This window comes from Toxotes jaculatrix, chromosome 14, assembly GCF_017976425.1.
Source record: "Toxotes jaculatrix isolate fToxJac2 chromosome 14, fToxJac2.pri, whole genome shotgun sequence".
Classification (NCBI taxonomy): domain Eukaryota; kingdom Metazoa; phylum Chordata; class Actinopteri; family Toxotidae; genus Toxotes; species Toxotes jaculatrix.
In genome coordinates, this window is record NC_054407.1 from 11,473,814 (window position 1) to 11,493,985 (window position 20,172).

The window sequence follows — 20,172 nt, forward strand, 5'->3', positions numbered from 1 at the left end:
TTCTAAGCATTTATTTTTACAATTATGACACATTTTGCTGATACAAGCCTCAGAAAACGATGCTGTTAAACACTCAGTTGCACGTTTATTAGGAACATTTAGCCAAAACTAATGCAGTCTAATACAGCATCCCTGTAATAAATCCTTCCTTTCTTTAGATTGTTATGTTAAGTTTTTGTTTAATTGGTTTTAGCGAACTGTTGATCCAGCTTTATAATCATGTTGGAGGCTGTCGTTTAAATGTATTGCATTGTAGTTGTTGTTATGTAGCCTATTCTCACTGATATAAATCGAGTGGACAAAGTAATAAAAACACCAGTCAGTACAGCACCATAAAATGTAACAGCAATACAAACTGCAACCTCCAAAGCCTCCAAAATGACCATAAAGCTAAATCAACACCTAAGGGCTGATGCAGAATGTTGGTGCAAATTCCCAAACATTGAATTTATCAAATTACCAAAACCAAACTGCAAACAGCCCTTAGTGGGTCTGGAGGAAGGTACATGCTTTGCTGGACTGGTAATCTTGCCTTATACCACCTGTGGTACAAGGTTGTTTGTGTGCCCCCTCTAGCTGGGCCCAAAGAATGGTCACCATCTTATATCCACTCGTGACTGAACACACTGACATTTTTGAGTTTCAAGTGAAAGGCCATATTTTATAACATAACATATAATCCTACAATCCTTAAACAGCCCATTATTTAACCAACTTTAAATGTCATTCTAAGCCATTATCATGTAGTTGCTACATGTGTTTACATCAGACTGAAATGTTAAATTTAACTGTCCTTGTCATACACTTGTGACAAGGTATAGCAGTGCATGAAAAAAAGTTTAGTTTAACATCTTTTGTCTGTGATCCCTCAACTCTTGCTGTGTAATTTTATTTCAGCAGGGGGCGCTCTTGCTCATTTCTTTAGAGCCTTCAGTTGCATCTGCCTGGACTGTACCTGTGTCCTGAGGACAGCATCTGTTTTAAGACAGCAAAAGAAGCAGAGGCAACAGAAACAGAGAGAGAAGAATTGTTAAAGTGCACAGAATCACAAAGCTGTTGGAAATGCAGCTACAGATCTGCTGAATACAAAGGCAAATTGTGTAAAACGCTGTTTTGTGGCAAGATTTCACTGTATCAGTTTCATAGAACTGTTGTCTAATACTTAGAAGTTCTGATCTTTATTTGTGTTAATCATAATCCACACATCAGCATACACTCTGACATACCCTCTGATGGGTTTTGCCTGGCTGATAAGGTCTGGAAGCTTGTTGTTTCTGGTGTCTGGCAGCAACATGCTAACAACAGCGGCCACGATGCTGACTGTGCCAAAAATAACGTAGGGGAGGATCTTGTTGTAAACACCTGCGAACAAAACAAAAAGCACACACTTGAGCTAGAATTGTCATTGATCTGTTTATTTCCATGGGCTGCAATCATGGACCTTTTTCATAGCTGACACTTTGACTCCTCAAACACAGTTGTAATGAATAGCATTATTAATTGGTGCATTAGGACAGAGCCATTGTTTATGTTATTATCTCCATCTGGCTTTTTCCTGCTGTGACAAAGTATCTGTAACCTGTGAAAGAGACCTATGAATCTGATTCTTTTGGGACCAACACCGAAAAGAGAGTGCTCTTGTGCTCTCTCTTTTTTATACACACACACACACACACACACACACACACACACACACACACACACACACACACACACACACACACACACACACACACACACACATATTATATCATATCATATCATATCATATATATACTACATATGTATGATATATATTTTAAGGACATTTTAAAAGGAAGTTCAGTTGCAATTACTATTACTTCCTTTCTCTCAAATTACTTTTGTTTAAACACCTCACACAAATACAACTGCAAAAACAGAAAGAACCAAAAAACACTTGCCTGTGTAAATCACATAGGGACAAATGATGGTGCCTATTCGTGCAGCTGTGGAGGCAACCCCTAATCCCATGTTCCTGACCACGGTGGGGATCAGCTCAGTGAAGAACACGTAGATGAAGCAATAAGCACCAGACACACCCATCTTTCCTACGAAGGCTAACACCTGGAACATCAGATGCATGTCTGAAAAAAAAAAACAAAAAAGAAATGAAGAAAAGACAACAATTTTGCAAGTGCATAGTGTTTTCTAGTCCTTTCAGAGATCTCTGATTCAGTCAATATTGTACATAGCGTCTAGAGTACAGACCCTCAGGAACCAGCCTGATGATCAGAAGAGTGATGCCACAGAACATCAGTGTGGAGAACAGGAGAGTGGGTCTCGGCGCCCGGTTAACGAGAAGCCAAAAGGCAACATACATCACAATGTCAGTGGCCCCAGAAATAAAGCAGTTGAGGTATATATTTCCATTCAGGTTACTAGTATTGAGAGCGAGACCATAGAAGACCATGGCGACAGACATCCTGCAGAAATACAAAATCAACACTGAATAAAGATGGAAGGCAGTTTGTTTAAATAATACAATGATCTCAGTGGTATTTTTTACTTTGAAAGGGACAAATCCAGTTTCCTCATTCTAATACCATTTATTCAAGTTCGTTGAAGAAGCAGAACAGTTTAAATATGATTGAACACTGAAACTGAAATTTCTTTTCATATGTGTAAAAACTGGTTGTACTGTCACCACAGAGGTAACACAAGGTCAGTGTTTATGATTTGATTACTAAACAACATGTTTTAAAAACATTTGTTTTTTCATAGAATCTTTTCAGTTATGTGAAATCATCTCAAATTAATATGGTCTCAATTCATAAGATCTGTGCCTTATGTCATTAATCACTGCAAACATTTTAGTTGCCTGGATGAACACACCATTCTTCTCTAAACTGCACTCGGAGTGATCATGTTTAAATGTCAAACATTAAGCTACTACATATATTCACAAAGCCACTAAAGGGAAATATTTTGTATAATATAAACTGCTTATGCAACAGTGTTTAGGAAAGTTAAAAAGTCTACATTACCATATGAAAACACCTAGAATTGTAATGTTCCTCATGTTACGGGTGCGTATCAGGTCCACGTAAGTGTATAGATGCACTTCACCTTTATTTTGCTGAATCAGACATGCATAAAAAGAAACATTACCGTCATATTGCATGCAGTCTAAAGTCTGCTTGCCAAAAATAGAAACTGATACTTTATACTGGAGCACAATGGCTTCCACATGAAGAGTAAAAACTGAATAAGTACCATTAACTCCAAGCAATCTCCAGCCCCGAATATGACCTCCGGGACAGGAACTCTGTTTCTTTTTGCAGCATTGCGTATGACAAGCTCAGCCTCCTCCACCCGACCTTTCTGCAAAAGCCAACGTGGAGACTCAGGAATCAGCCTGAACAGGGAGACAAACAGAAGCTCATTGAAAATACGAGAAAATGTGCATTTTACACCACAGACACTGCACAGCAGTAAAGGTGTTTCTCATGTACCATGAACTATAATCATTTCATACAGTCAGAAATCAGAACATGTAAATGTGAATATACAGTATGCACACAGTGTTAATGAATGAGATCATTATGCGGTTTGACAGTGACTCCTGTCTGGAGATGGTGGAATGTGAGGAGACAGATTTACTTTCAGATGGCATGTAATTGTATAAAGGCAGACATTCATCAGCTCTGACAACTGGTCTAAACCAGCCCAGTCTAGCATAGACACAAAGGCTGCTGCTATTGCTCATTAGCAAGCTCTGTCACTTTTGCTTTTTGCAGTTAACTGACTTGCATTTCTTTATCTAAAGTCGAGTGAACACACAGGTTATCTAGCACAAATTTCACCCAAATACTGACTAGTGTAGAATTTATTTGACTGTACTGACAACAGCCTTATCTCATTTGAATTGATTTTGACTGAACTTTGGTTCTCATGAGCCAGTTTGGTGTGTTTGTGAACAGTGGTGAAGGTGGGACCATTCATTTTTAAAAGTTCTTGATAATATTCTTTCTGCTCAGCAAATGCATAAATTGATTTGAGAGTGCAACAGTGTATTATCAGAGTTTTAATTAAAAGCTTAAATATGTGCAGTTTGTATATTGTGTAATACCTAAAAAACTAAATCTGCATGTACCAGCCTCTGCTGTCTGTGTGTGTGCTCATTTTGCATCTCTTTGCAGCTTTGCAGTTTTGTGCCTGTCTGTGGATTTGTGTTTCTCTGTGGTCATTTTGTGTCTCTTTACAGTCATCTGCAGTAATTTGCTTCTCTTTGCAGCTGTTTTGTGCCTGTCTGTGGTTTTGTATCTCTTTGTGTTTATTTTTGCACCTCTTTGTAGTCATTTATGTCTCTGTGTGGTTGTTTTTTGTATCTCTGTGGATATTTAACATCTAGCTGTACTTATTTTGTATTTCTTTGTAGCCGTTCTGCTGGTCATTCTGCGCATGTTTGTGGTTTCATTTCTCTTTTGTGTATCTTTGTGGTCATTTTCCCAGTGGGCCCTATTCAGTGATATCATTGAACAATGACATTCATCAGCCAACATCCATCAGACTTACCACCATGTTGGAATAAATAAGAGGCAGGGGATGGCAGTAGCAACAAGCAGCATCCTCCAGCCTCTTATGAAGTAGGCAAAGAGCGGCAGCAAGGCATAACCGATGCCAAAACCTAGACTGTGGCCCAGAAGAGTGAAGCTCACCCTGGCAGACTGGCTCAGCATCTCACACCCTGACGGAGAGGAGGATCAAGAACATGGCATTAATGGAAGAAAACGAGAGGGTCAACTCCCCCAAGTCACAAAAAAATCATTTAATCTTACTGATATTCTATAATGGTTTTTTGACTGAACACAGAAAATAGCGAAAACTGTTTGTAGCCATATTGACTTCTTTGCTTCTCTCAATGGTCTGACCACCGTACAGCTGGGTTTTTATGTCCTAAGTCCTAAAAAAGAAAGTCACAGCACAGAAAAAAAACCATGCCATTGCTACACTGCTGAAAGCCAGCTGCATTTTTGTCACATGAAGATCTTGGAGAAGGGATGGGGGCTCTTCTTAGACAGGTAGAAGTGCACGCTCTGCCTCACCCAGCACGAGTGATACGATGTAGCTGGATATCTGGCCGAGTCCTCTCAGGCAGCTGAGGATACAGAACATGACCCAACTGACAGACGTGGCCTGGATCAAGGCTGTGACAGTTTGTAAGACCATGGTGAAAAAAAACACCGGCTTTCTGCCAAACCTGTAAGACAATGCACAAAAACATGAAAATAACATGGTTACACACCATCAAACTGATTTTTTTTTGAGTGAACATGATGACTGCCTGTCAACCATTCATTCTGAGTCTTAAACGATGATGAAAATACATTTAAATTATTTTATGGTTTATTATGGTTAAATGAGCAAATGCATGATTTTATTTATGGCTGAAGGAAGGAAGAAATTGAATATGGCAGTCAAGGGTGTAACCGAAATTTATTTTTCACATTCTCTTCCTGAGATTCACATAAAATATCAAAGTGGATTTTGGACTTTATGGTATTATGAGCATCAAATTCTGATTGTGTCTGTCTGTTGAGGGACTGGTAGGAGAATTTTTATTCCTCTAGTGGCTCATCCTGAAAGAGAAGCTAAAATTAAATTACTGCCCCAGTTTATTGTGCCTGTGTTTTCTGTTCATTTTCTATCTATCTATCTATCTATCTATCTATCTATCTATCTATCTATCTATCTATCTATCTATCTATCTATCTATCTATCTTCCTCCTGATTGTTAAAACTGTCTTTTTGTCTTTAAGTTTACATTATGGATTTGTTTTCTGGATTTTTTTTCAGGCAAAATAACTCATCAACGATAACAATAATAATAATGATAATAATTAGGTTACCACACAATAGGATTTACCGGTCTGAGAGGTGGCCACTAACAAAGGATCCAATCAGGACTCCAACAAAGAATGAGGAAGTGGAGAAAGGAACCTTCCATGCATTGTCACACACCAGATCCCACTGCAGTTAACAGGAGATAAGACAGTAATTCAGGTTACTGCAAGATACATTTCAGAGAAATATGACAATAAAATCTAATCTAATCTAATCTAAACTGACTGACCTAAAATAAAAATAAAAAAACAGAGTTTAAACAATGACCCTGTGCTACCAGAGAGCCAACTGTTAAGAGAGTGAAAGGAATAGAGCAACATTAGCGAACTTCATCAAGCTTCTCACCTGATCAGAGTTGATAACATGTTGGACACTGAAGCAATTTCTAAACAGAGGCTAAAAGTCCAATTATTTTATGATTCATTACTATAATTCTGCAAATGTACAGATACAGATACCTCAGACACAATGGTCGAGGTGTATCTCTCGGTGCTGTATACCCATCCATCCAGACACTGCTCTGTGTCATTGCTGAACCCCCCTGTTACCGTCCCGTTTCCGCTCAGTTTGTATCGCGAACAGCTGTCAGGCCCGATCCAGCTGCTCCGCTCGTGGAAGGGAAGCTCCACATCTGTGCCACTGCGCGTGGTGTTTATCGATACTTTGCACCGGTGCTCGGGTGTATCCGAAATAAAAACCACGATTACTCCCATGTACCCGCATGGAACTGCACTCAAACTGAGCAGCACAATCATAAGAATTTGAAAAAAACCGTAGTCGCCCAGAAAGGACGTAATTTCATCGAAGTCTTTAGGTTTTCCACCCAACATGATTGACTACAAAACACCAAAACAAAAAAAAAAAAAAAACAAAAAAAACAAAAACAAAACTGAACTGCTCAACTAAATCCACCCCAGAAGGGTGTTGCCAATTGCGGAAAGCTACCTGCAACAGGAAACGTAATCTCACCAAACTGGTTTCATGAATGTCCCAGAAGACCCTCTCTCACTGCAGCGAAGTAACTTGTACCTGCACGGCATTCCTATAAAACAGACTTATAATTATTGCTCTTTCTGTCAGTGCATGGCGTTGAAGCTTATCACCAGACGACTAACACAGTCCTGCAGCAGTCAGGATTTCATCTTTTGCAATACCAAGGACATCAGATCACGAGCTGTATTTGGAAGGATTAGGGTTTAGCATGCAATAAAACAGGTTTTCCCTGAGGTCATCCAGGATGAAGTGGCGGAGAAAGATGTCCCAGCTATGAAAAATACCTCCTAATTTCTCATTTTAATGCAGCTATTGTAATGCAGAATTTGACTTCTTATTTTGAATAAGAGTATGTCAGTTCGACGGGTAGCAGAGCGTTCACTCCTGCCGTAATGCACAGTGCATTCAGGAAGAAGAGTGTTTTGAATACCCATTGTTTCGCCTAAATGTAAGTGACTGCTGGGTTACTGTTACAAAGGGCACTGCTTTTTACTCTAGACTATGTGTTATATAGTTATGCAATTAAATACCCTGTAAGCCAAGGCACTAGTCACAAGGCAATGTCAATAAACTGGCCAACAAAAGTGTCTGTGGAGACCAGAGTCTTCAGTGTGTGGAAATGTGTGTGCGATTGAGTATCACTCCCTTAATGGTGATGATAATGTGTTACCACATTCTGAAGCCCCCCACGGCATAAATCATTCATTTATAAGCTTAAAGCCTGGTTTATGGTTTAAGGTCGGGGTTTTAGGTGTGCAGTGATCATGGAAAAGGATAAAGTGAATCTCCAGGGAATTAATGCAAGTCAACATGATGTGTGTGTGTGTGTGTGTGGGTGACTTGTAGAGAAAGAGCATTCACCAGTGAGCTTTTTATGTCTATGTTCCAGTTAAATTTTTTTTGTTATAACATGTCCAGAAAAATAAAATGTCAAACTCCACCCAATGCCAATGACTGTGGGATTAGTTTGAATGCCAGAGAAATGCCGGTAAGTGGGTCCTGTGTTGATATTATTTTGTCAAAGGTCCAATGACAACTGGATCATCCAGCTATGCTGGTGATTATAATAGATTAAGTGTGGTGAGAGACTGAATTCTGCACAGGTACTAAGATGTTTCCAGCATTGGTGTTCAGCTTGCATCAGCTTGCTAAATCATAATTGTCCCCCAGAGGGGAAGTTTGGTTTGAAGTAAAAACAGGCAGAACAGTTAAAACCATATTAAAAAAAAAAAAAAAAAACAGGGCAGAAAGGGAAAAAATCTGTGAGAATAAATGAATCAATGAATTGTTATTGTACTATGCAGAAACAGCCAAAAATTATCCACTACAGTAGTTGTGTGTACAACCACCACAAGATGGTGCAGCATGGTGTGTCTTATATATATTTAAATGTTGTGATAAAAGCAGTGGTGAAAAAAGTATTCTGACATTTTTCCAAAGGCATCAATACCATAAAATTAAAACAGTCGAAGTCCTGGACTCACAACGCTATTTAAATAAAAGTGCAAAATGTACTTAAAACATCCAGACTCATAGTCCTGGCTCCTGTGACTAGTATACTATTATATATAACAATATTAGATTGTTAACAATGCAACAATGTGAAAGCAGAATTTTATTGCTTTACAGTTGGAGCAGCGTGTTGCCTCCCAAATTAAGAATTGGGCCTCATCTAAAATGTTGCAAGATAAATCTGGAGGGTTGTCTGATGGTTAAAGGATAAGGAAGGATGAAAAAAAAACCAACTAAATTCTGCTGCACAGGTTCATGTAAAAAATATTTCTTAATCTTTGCTTTTTGTATGAGATATTGGATAATTTTACCTCTGAGTCTCAAGTTATTTACATAAAACCATCAGAGAAATTTGGAGGGTAAATGTCTCCTTGGAACTGCTAACAATTCAAAGAGACCTGTAATGTGACAAGAGCCCCTGAGCAAACTCTAAATTTTGCTAAGGGGCCATAAGTCAAAAAGGCTGAGAACAACTGTCAAATTAATGTAGTGGAGTAAAAAGTACAATATTTCATCTGAAACGTAGAAAACAAGAAAAAATACTCATATAAAGTACAAGTACCTAAAGCTATACTACACAGCTTAAGTTGTTACATTCCACCACTGGATAAAAGTACATCTAATTCAGACATCAGATAAAACAGTGTGACATTACATGACCTGCTGTGACCTTTGATCACATTAAAACTGAATTTCTGGAACGCAGCTTAAACAAGTCGAGTACCACCACATCACAGCTCTGCACATCCAGAGTGACCCCTCGCCTCCTGAACGCCGCACCTTGCCATTCTTCAGCCACTGCTGTAACCATAGCAACATCTCTCCGGCCAGTGCACGGCAATGCCCTCTGACCCCTAGAGAGATGACCTTTGGCCTGAGGGTCATCAAATGGGGTCAGGGGGTCAACTCATGCTGGAAGACAGTAAAAGCACTTCCCTGATTGGCTATCATTTGCCCTTTCCATACCCTCATCTATGTAATTGGCATATTGACCAAATGGCCCCTTTGCACATTGTTAGCAGCACCTTATCCTGTTTACATAGGACAAAGTGTAGTGTGGAAGCTGCTGCTCGTGATATTTATGTGCCTGGTAATTATCTTAAAGGTGGGTTTATGCGTGCAAACCTGAAAACCTCACACATATTCTCCTTGTTGCCTCCACTTCTAATGCATTCTGAATCATAAAGGTGAAGAGGAGGTATATCAACTGATGAAGGACTTTTGAGATTATGTCTATAACTGGCACTTAGATAGCCAAGAAAGCTGCTGGGTAACGATGGGGAAACCCCTCCATCCACAAGGAGCAGCTCGGACTGGCCTCATCCCAGCCCTCTCCTCCCCTTCCTCCTGATGATCTATGCCTCCCAGGCCCATCACTTGTCAATATCTCAACATTAATTTGAGAGACTGCATGGCAGTGGAGACACTGTGTGGGGGGCAGGGCTCTTCGAGCAGGTATGGAGGGAGGCATGGAAGGGGGAGCAGTTGCACATAGGAGACAAGGACATAAGAAGGAGAGAGGCAGGCGGAGGAGGAGAAACGAGAGGAAAATTAGGGAATGGAAGCAGGATGAAGGATGGGAGAGCTGAGCGTGGGTGAGAAGGAGAAGACTGGACAAGGAGGCTGTGTTTTGCCCATTAACTATTCTTATACATGACTTCCCTCAAATATCAAAAGCCCTCGCCATTTGTCCAAATGGGTCCTGAAGTCAGCAGGATCCGTAATAATTATAGCTGTTTGAGAGCTGAGCCCCAATGAGGGGAGAATCCATCACTCTCTGCCATCAGACCTCCAAAGCTCTGCAAAGAGGGAGCGTAGTACTACGGTGATTCATGACAGGAAAAGTGCCCTGTTTTTATTTCGATGCAGACACATCATGCACTGAATCCTGACTCTCCGGACGCTTCTACCCCACCTGCTGTAGTAAAAGACTTCCGCTATATAGGAGCTGACAATAAAAATGATGGCTTGTTCAATAACCATCTTCTCTTCTATTACCCTGACATCCGTCCTTTGGGCTCTGTGGTATTTTCAAGGACTGAGTGACCCATCACCTCTCACCCCTCAACTCTGACCCCATAGCGCATGGTCCAGATTACACCAGGGACCGACAAACCTTGTAACATCATGACCTCTTTTCTGGTGACACAGAAATATACACACACGGTGTAATCGCTCTGTGTCAACTGATTTCATTAGCTCAGCCCTGGACGTTTTTTTTTTTTTTAAATCATTTTCTCTGTGTGTTAATTTTTCAGAGTCTAATTACCTCTGCTCTTGGCTGTGAGGAGGCCTTAGGGACTTTTTGTCATCATCTCATTATTCTCACTATATCTTATACCATTTTACTGTTTAATGCTCCAAACAGAGAATATTCGCTGATGACACACATGTTGTTAGATGCAACACGTTTGTCTTTTTGCAGCCCAAAATTGACAAAACAAAACAAAACAATGAAGACAGGTAGCTTTCTTTCTTCTCTACTTTTGTTTGCTTTCAAATTTGTCACCTATTTCTAAGAGACTTATTGCAGAACATTTTAAAAAGCTTTGGGGTGAGTCGAGGGTGCGGCTTGCTTCTGTGAATGTTTCAGCCTGGAGGAATTCTTTGAAGTAATGGTCTGCTAAGTAACTTCACTGCATTGAGCTCAATAGTTCCTCCACACTACTTACAGAAATGATTTTTCTTTTGCGCGCAGCCACAGCTGAAAAATCGTCTGTACCACGCTTATTTGAAATTGAAAAATATTTGCAACATTCAGTAGTTGCAGGTGTGTGCGTGTGTGTTTGTGTGTGTGTTTGTGTGCATGTGTGTGTGTGTGCGTGCGTGTGTGTGTGTGTGTGTGTGTGTGTGTGTGTGTGTGTGTGTGTGTGTGTGTGTGTGTGTGTGTGTGTGTGTGTAGTAGGAAGGATTTCCAGATTTTCCAGCTCTCCTGCAATCTAATGGGTTATTTGTCATCTGCAGAGTAAAGGATTTTTAAAAGTCAAGCCAGGACCGACTCCCTCCCTATCCTTTCTCTCACCCTCCCTCTCTTTCCCACTACCCCCCTGACACTCGCAATGGGAGATCGATAGGTTATTGATCAACTCTCTCTATCGCCAACCCACCAGACTAATCACCTTAACACTAGCCCAACTCTCTCTCTCTCTCTCCTCTCCTTCTTCTTCTTCCCTGTTGCTCTGTGTATCTGTCTCTCGCTCTGTTGCTCTGTCTCACACTCATTCGCAGAGTAAATACCGCTTTTTCTGCATTTGGAGCTCAAAGCAAGCTTGATGAGTGTTTTCTCCTCTGGAGTAAACATACACACTCACAACCTTTAAATTATCCCAATATTAAATTCACATCCTTGTATCTCCTTTTCCAGTTGCCATTAATTGCTAAATAGAATTTATGCAGCTGCATGTTAGATAAAACAAGAAAATTTACCGTTGTGGCAAGTGCTCTTCATCTATCTCTCATTTCTCTCAGTCCTCCTTTCCTCAGCTCCCCTGCCTCCATCTCTCTCTGTCTTTGTTCGAGGGCAAAATCGATGGAGTGTATGAAACCAGCATATTTCTCTGCCTCCTGCTGAAGAAGGAGACCTGAGGGAAGCAGACATGGAGAAGGTGGTTTACAGTAGATCTGCACATTTTTATTCATCTTTTCAATGCCTTTTTGTAGGGTTAGAGTCAATTTTTGAATCATGGGCAGCGCGTGGTAAACGTTGTTTAAGCTTACAGATCGAAAATCTGACATATTTTCATGGAGAAGTCAGAAGAGTTGAGCTTTTATATAGAGGGATTTGTCCCGGTACTTTGTATCTGCCATGTCCACTTCACAATAAACTGTGACGTTCGCTGACAGAAACAGGCCAAAGTTAGAATTACAGCCTCAGCCAACACAGACAAACCCAAACCCAAATTTGTATAATCTATACAACATCTTCTGTCCTTAGACACTCGATTTGGATGGGGAAAAACTCAACACACACACATACACAAATAACCCGTTTTTTTTTCTCTATTGAATTAATAATCCGAAACAGATTTGAAGAAACAAGTTGTTTTCCACATTTTGAAGTGTACAGTTGAATAATTCTACAGTTCAACACATTTGCACAAAGAGACGGAAACTCTTCTGTTCCTTTATGTTCAAAGTCCACAGAGGTCAGGATTGTATTTTTGGTACTGTTTTCGATCCGGCCCAAGAGAATGATGTCCAATGCATCCCTTTTGGGTACAGGCAGCATAAGGTTTTCCAGCAGACCAGCTGACTAAAAATCTGTTGCTTTGCTGCTGTATGGTGAAGATAAGAGTTTCCCCTTATAAGCCTTTAACTGCACTGAGTGATGTGATGAAAAGCAGATAATCCCTGGAGGAGAAGCAAGGTGACCTCTGACCTTTGGATATAAAAATGGTTGAAGATGATGCTATTCTCAATGTGAAGTGACTGAAATGTGTGGGAAACTGTCCTGGAATTTGTGATCCATTCACATCATGATTTACTTTATGAGAGGATACTGTTGCTGAAAATATGGGATATATGGGATATATCACATACTTTAATTCGCTTCAAAGCTGTGAAGTCACACACAAAGTCTCCGACCCTTTACTTACTGACACAAACAGTACACTCAACTGCAGAAACAATATGGCTGTGAGAAACACAGAGCACACACACACAAACAGACAGACACGCACACACACATCTCACAGGAGAATTGATTGACTATTCTGTCTCAATACATCTCTCCTTCTGTTACTTAGCAACCGGTGCCTGAGAGGATATGGATGCTGGAGAAGTTGTAGGCTACTACTGTGCATTTTCAGCTGATAGAGAGATATAATTAACGAAAATGTCACCATTACTGCTGTTTGTGGTGAAATGCTGAAAAAATGAATCACAGGTACCATAGGAAACCTGGTCTTTGGATCTTATTGTAATCTCAGACTCAGACGCCTGAATTCTTGATTTAAAACATTCCACAGATGTAGAAGACTAATAATCAATGAGAAGAATATTGCAGTTTGGTTTTTTGGTGTTGTGTCAATTGAGCGAGTAGACGAAGTTGTCGAGTTGTTTCAATCAGTGTGTTTTTTTTTTCATAAAATGTAAAAATAAACTCTTTTTGTATTGGTAAGAACAATCTTTACAATTGCAAAAATACATTTTTTTTATATTTAGTTTTATTCTATGTACAGGGATCGTATTTATTTACTTTCCTTGTGTACAGTATTATGTGAGTTGCTTTTTACTCTGACTTCTTATATTTTACTGTAACAAGGTTGACCTGTTTTCTTTAATTTTGAAAAGGTTGATAAAAGACTGACTGTGTTCCTAGTTTTTTTTTTTTTTCTTTTTTCGACTATATTATTCCCCTCACTCAAAGACGAACTAAATCCAGTTAACTACTACTGCAGTATAAGCAGGGTGGAGACAATATCCCCACGCAGTGGATATGTTCAATATGAAACTCACATGCTGCTTAATAAATCCATAATATATTTTGTATCATGTCTTGAAAAACACTTGACATAAAATAGCTTTTGTGGATCTGTGTTTATTGCAGTACAAGACTTTCATTTCATTCAAACAGTTTGAATCGGATTTGTCACGAGACAACCTCCACGAGCAGCTTCAAATCATAATACAACTAAACTTCTCATGATTTCAAATTGACTTAGAAATACTTGACACAGATACATATTTGCCTCATAGCAATGTATCCAATATTTAGGTCATGTTTTAAGGAAACTTATAACAAAAAGGAAATATGACAATAGCACATGTGAAACTAGGGGGAAGAGACCTCATTAAAAAAATTATCAAAGTGACAGGCAACAATGTGGAAAAATACAATTTCTTTTATCATTTTTATATTGATTTATTGTACTTTCGCACGAAAGTGAGAAAAAGCTAAGTTCAGTCATTGTGGTCTAAGTTTTCTAATTGGTCTAAGATTTTTCTTCATCCTAAAATTGTAAATCCCTTAGTTAATCTCTGTTTCTTTGACCTCTGTTTTCCAACCAACATTGTTTTTTGCATTTCAGGATCTTTTTAGTTTACTCGATCATCTCACAGAAAAAAAAATTAATCAATATGTTTTTTTTTTCTTTTTGTAAAACAGTAAAACATGCAATCAGTTATTATAGACAGCAGATAGTTGATTTCTTTTGTGGGTTAAACCACCTCTTCAGTTTTAATGCCACCTGTGTTTGCACTACTGTGAATAAGCTGCAGTGTCCCTCAGTGATGCAGCACATTTTGACAAAAGGACAGAGAGGAAACATTCTGAATGGTTCGGCTGCCGAATTAGATTTTCTTTGCTTTGCTCTTCTTGGTATTTCACTTTTTTGTGCAGTAGATTTCTATATTCAAAAAGCCATTTTTTAAAATCAAAACTCAGTCTTTCTCTTTGACAGGACTGTGTGATGAATGTCCGGCATTCTAAAGAAATCACATTTATTGAATGATGGGTGCAGGGAAGTCCTACATAAAATCAAAATTTCAGTCTGCATAAATGAAATAATTTAATGTACAGTTAAATTGTTCAAATCTAAATTCAGATTTTCAAACTCTACATCAGCCCAGAGAAATAATATTAGGAAAAGTGTAAATACTGTCTCAGACTCTGTCTCGTAAAAATTGTGTTAACCTACAATTGGACGGTTTTGACCAATTAGTTTTTAATACACACACACACACACACACACACACACACACACACACACACACACACACACACACACACACACACACACACACACACACACACACACACCAGCGCGCGCATCCTATTGTTTCAATAAATCCAGACATTGACATAAATGCTATAAACCAGTTGAATGTTGGCCATTGCCAGAAACACTGATCCAGATCTCACAGTCAAACCTTCGTTAAAAATGATGATTACAGTATATTGCAAGTGCAATTAAACGGTTTATATAGAGCCTATTTAGAAACAAAAATAACCCAATCACGGTTTTCAGCAAAATATAGAAGAATTTTCTTTAGTTTTTTTTTCGGTTAAATAAATAAGAAGAATATTTTATTGGTTTTATCATGATCGAAATAAACTCTTGCTTGTGAGCCACATAACTGTACAGAAGCTAAATTACAGGCGAGCACGGATATGATTATTAACTTTATTGAAAGGAGGAGGAGGAAGCTGAAGTTTTTCATTGCCTTTTGGTCAATAGACAATAAAACAACTCGGCTGACATTTATTTTTCCAACATATTTCCAGTGTCAGTCACTCATGCGCTACAGGTCGAAGCCTAACCACCGAAACGATCCCACACAAATGCCTCTGTGTTTAGGAAACAGCGCCGAGTGAGAATGAAGTGATCGATGATCAATATATCGAACGCGGTCGATTTCTGAACTTTAGTGGAAACAGCTTAACCACGTAGCTTTATGAAATCCAGAAACAACAGTTAGTATGGACGGGCTTTTCATCTTTAATTTATGGGTTATACTTCGCTAAAATTATGTTTGACCCACGAGGCTCTTAAAATGTATATTTGTGATTAAAATCTGTCAAATAAAAGCTGCAGTAAAAAGCTTCGGCTCAGTTTTTTATTTTTAGGTTTATTTTGTGTAGGAGGACAGGAGGCCTGTGGCTCATAGAGGGCAAAATGCGTGTGTGTGTGTGTGTGTGTTCATTTCTTGCTATTCATGTTCTTTAATTCTTAAAAATTAAGCAGCCTTTTATATATTAATCTATACATGTTTTCTATTCATATGTTTATTTAAGGTTTGAATTAGAAAAATGTTAAAACTAGTTTCACTAGTAAAGATTACATTTATTAAGGAGTTCACAATATAAATGTATTTAATTAATTAAACATAATGACAATCATTTTTATGTGGTGCTTTGAATTAAAGGCAGGATCTGCAAATCTGAGCGTATGTTGTTTTGTTACTTAACAATACGGATGGAAATAACTGTGCATATTTTTCTTTTCGATTGAACATTTCTTCTGTTCAGCAAACTACACCACTGAGAGCACTATGAAAATCCATAGAAATTAAAAAAAAAAATGCAAACAGACTATTGACATAACAAATTAACACAACTGTTTTAACGCTTCTCAGATTTCCTTACTAAACCGTCCACACACACACACACACACACACACACACACACACACACACACACACACACACACACACACACACACACACACACACACAACAATATGATTATTATTATTACTACTATTCTTCTTATTCTTATTTTTATTCTTATTATTATCATCATCATTATTAATATTAACATTATTAGAAACGTTTTGCACTTAAGTTACTTAACAGTAGTACATTTTCAGTCATCCAAGTTATTGATTTAATAAATATGTCCTATTTTTAAACATTTATTTATGTAGCTTATATATGCACACGTATACACATATGTTTTCTTAATGTTTTTAAGTGAAAATAGAATCGTAGTCTTGTGAATTCTATTTAATGAAAAGCTGTTAAGGCACTTTCATTATGATTTCTTTTTTTAATTGCCCCATATGCATATGACTGTAAATATAATTATAACTGCATATTATTTCGTATGCAGACAATCGTGGATCTCTTCAGGTAAAAACACAAGCTGAAGTTCATCCCTAGTCCTGGTGAACTTCGCACAAACCAAACCAGCGTGCTCTCCTCTCATTGGTCTGCTTTGGGATCCTAACTTTACTTTGTGACCTCCTTCACCAAACCCCCCCCCCCCCCCCCCCCCCGACCTGCCTGCGCCACGTCATTAATCTCTGTCAATCAATACTTCGATCAGGTTTATCACTAAGCGCATAAATGCAAAACCATACAGTCCGTGGGAAAACAAAGTTTATCTGTAAGGAACTCCTGTGTCCGGAAAGTGATACCGACTGTATTTTACACAAAATTCACGTCAGGCCGTCACCTGTTTGTTTCTGTCACACGTGCACAGGTACACGCTGGGTGCACAGGTGCACGCATTCAGATATAAACGTCATGTGGACTTTTAGCCTAGAATTGGCTTCTTCTCAAAACTACATTAAATGCAGGACCATTTAAAACTGTGAAGTATCCAACGTGAGATCCTGTTTCCAACAACCGCGTTTTCATCCCAGTGAGGAAGACTATTAAGAAATCTCTGCTCGTACCCGCCCCACATTTTAAATACACAGCGGCGCGCTCCCATTTCTCTGACACGTGGCTCAGCCTGCTCTTAGTGGAAGCGCTGTTGGACCAGAGATGAGATATCGCCCTGGAGAGCTCCCATCCACATGAAGGCATAAAGCGCTAAGAAGGCGAGGAGTCGTTCGGTTCTGTGCCTGCATCGGAACAACAGAACCTATCTATACTGCACTGGATTGATCGGAGAATTTTAATCAATGGATTGGCGTTTAAAAGTAATTTTATCGCTTCAGGAGGGCTAGGGGTAAGAGAAAGAGAGCGCGTCCCTGAGTGAGAGTGAGAGACAGGAGCGAGAGGGAGAGACAGGGGGAGAGGGTGGGGAGGGTGGGACAGGGGAAAATATATCCTTTCAGCTATGGAGCTCACCATGGAGAACCTTCACAGCGTCTCCTCGCACTCCCAGGCGGGGGACCTCATGAGCTCTCCGCACGCGCGGCCGTCGCCGTCCCCCAGCTCCACTCCCCGGAATCTGGTCTCGCACGCTCCCGGCGCGCGGTCAGCCATGGTCTCCGGCATGGCCTCGCTCCTGGAGGGCTCCGGCGGGGACTACCGGACGGACCCTTCCGCACTGTCCGGTCACCTGCACCCGTCCATCAGCATGTGCGAGACCGGGATGAGCCTTAGCAACACGTACACCACCCTGACTCCCCTGCAGCATCTACCTCCGATATCCACCGTCTCGGATAAGTTTCACCACCCGCACTCACATCACCACGCTGCCGCCCATCAACGACTCTCCGCCGGGAACGTCAGCGGCAGTTTCACGTTGATGCGGGACGACCACCGGGGGCTCGCCTCCATGGGCAATCTGTACAGTCACTACCCCAAAGAGATGTCCGTGTCAGGTATGGGCCACGGCTCGCTCTCCCCGCTGTCTAGCGGGCTGGGCTCTTTGCACAACTCTCAGCAGCCGCTCTCAGCGTACGGTCCGAGTGCGCACCTCTCCACCGACGCCAAGATGCTCTCTCCGGTGTCAGGGTTTGAGTCCCACGCCTCCATGCTGTCCCGAAGTGACCAAGAGCACCTGGCCAGGAGTTTAGGGGGTCACGGCCACGGCATGATCTCCAACCTCAACGGCATGCACCACCACCCACACAGTCACCTCCACTCCCAGGCGAACGGCGCGGTGATGCTAGGGGACCGGGAGAGGCACGGCCATGGAGCCGGCCAGGGAGTAGCAGGATCGGGCATCCAGGCGGAGGAAATCAATACAAAGGAAGTGGCACAGAGGATAACAGCCGAGTTAAAGCGGTACTCCATCCCGCAGGCCATATTCGCCCAGAGGATCTTGAGCCGATCGCAGGGGACCCTCTCAGACCTGCTACGGAACCCCAAACCCTGGAGTAAGCTCAAGTCAGGCCGGGAGACCTTCAGGAGGATGTGGAAGTGGCTGCAGGAGCCCGAGTTTCAGCGGATGTCTGCTCTCCGTCTGGCCGGTAAGATACTGTCCTTTCAGTATTAATATTTCACATTACACCTAATCAGTGTTAAGTAACAGCCAGGCCGCCTCCCACCGTTATTTCTCAAATTATGAGCAGGCAACACCGAACTTGCGCAGGCCTCAAAGATTCAGCACCACGGACAGTTCATCCGGCTAAAACGCAGCGCGCAGAGGCTTCATCACTGAAATGAACTGTATTCTTATTTCCGAAAACCTGAATCAAGGAGAAATATAAGTCTAACTGTTGTTCATTTACATCTCTATAAACCGCGGGTGTTAATGATTGCTTTGGGCGTGTACATTTGCGTTTACGCGGGGTAGTTGTGGACTAAATTTGTAGGTCTATATTTTTGATCGGCACACAGCAAATCGCCATTGATTCATAATAAACCTCGAAATAGTTGCCCTCCCCTGACGCCCCCCCCCCCTTTCTCTCTCTCTGTCCGACTATAAACACACACACACACACACACACACACACACACACACACACACACACACACACACACACACACACACACACACACACACACACACACAGCGGTGGTGGTGGTGGGGCTACTGGGCCAACTAGTTGCGCGGGAGAAGCGGGGTGACCCCAGGCTGCCTGATCAATACGCCAGTTCCCACTCTCCCTTTTAAATGTGGCACACGGATCAATACTCGTATCGGAGCTGAAAGACGCAATAACCACACGGTCTCTCCGGCTTTTCATTTAGTACTCTGTTGTAAAAGCTCTAAATTTAGACAGGTATGATCGCTCAAACTCATTACTGGCGTGAGCTTTTCAGGCAAGACAGACGCGTCTTCCACTGCGCTGTCAGTGGAATCACAGTGACCATAAACATCATTATAATTTCACTGAATTAAACCAGGACATCATTCTTGCAATTTCAGATTTAAAAAGAAGAAGAAAACACCTTAAAATACAAGCCAGTATATGATCCCCAGATCTATTTCAAGGCAACGTTAAGCTGCATGAACAGTTCTGATGAAATATTGATTGCAGCAGGGGATGGGGATTGGTTACAGAGACCAATATGGACAAATAAAATAAAATAAAATAAAATAAAATAAAATAAAATAAATATAGAGAATATAGAGAATTTAGAGTTTTTGATGCTGAACAAGTGTAGACTGGAAATTAGCCCCATGCACTCTCACTGAAAATAGTGGTGAAACTAATGGTTTCAACAACTGGGAAGAGC

General features: G+C 40.6%; 2 protein-coding genes and 1 long non-coding RNA gene across 3 annotated transcripts in view; 1 reads left to right on the forward strand and 2 right to left on the reverse strand.

Annotated features, from left to right (window-relative positions):
- The window catches only part of LOC121193742, a 22,343-nt gene continuing 2,171 nt past the window's right edge, over window positions 1–20,172 (reverse strand). The window contains exons 2-3 of the long non-coding RNA XR_005895316.1: window positions 10,418–10,433; window positions 1–858 (exon numbers count right to left, since the gene is read on the reverse strand). This is a non-coding gene — a long non-coding RNA (uncharacterized LOC121193742). The remainder of the gene's footprint in view (window positions 859–10,417; window positions 10,434–20,172) is intronic.
- On the reverse strand, window positions 835–6,712 carry LOC121193739 (solute carrier family 22 member 4-like). The gene is made up of 10 exons (XM_041056193.1): window positions 6,324–6,712; window positions 5,888–5,991; window positions 5,067–5,221; window positions 4,537–4,708; window positions 3,235–3,376; window positions 3,006–3,097; window positions 2,230–2,444; window positions 1,923–2,105; window positions 1,227–1,362; window positions 835–975 (listed from the first exon to the last, which is right to left on the reverse strand). Exons 1-10 carry the CDS (start codon window positions 6,693–6,695, stop codon window positions 894–896), a joined length of 1,653 nt encoding a protein of 550 aa, XP_040912127.1. The 5' UTR covers window positions 6,696–6,712; the 3' UTR covers window positions 835–893.
- Window positions 17,879–20,172, forward strand: part of onecut3b (one cut homeobox 3b) — an 11,044-nt gene continuing 8,750 nt past the window's right edge. Inside the window, exon 1 of the mRNA XM_041056194.1 lies at window positions 17,879–18,959. Within this exon, the coding sequence (XP_040912128.1) occupies window positions 17,879–18,959 (1,081 nt within the window). The remainder of the gene's footprint in view (window positions 18,960–20,172) is intronic.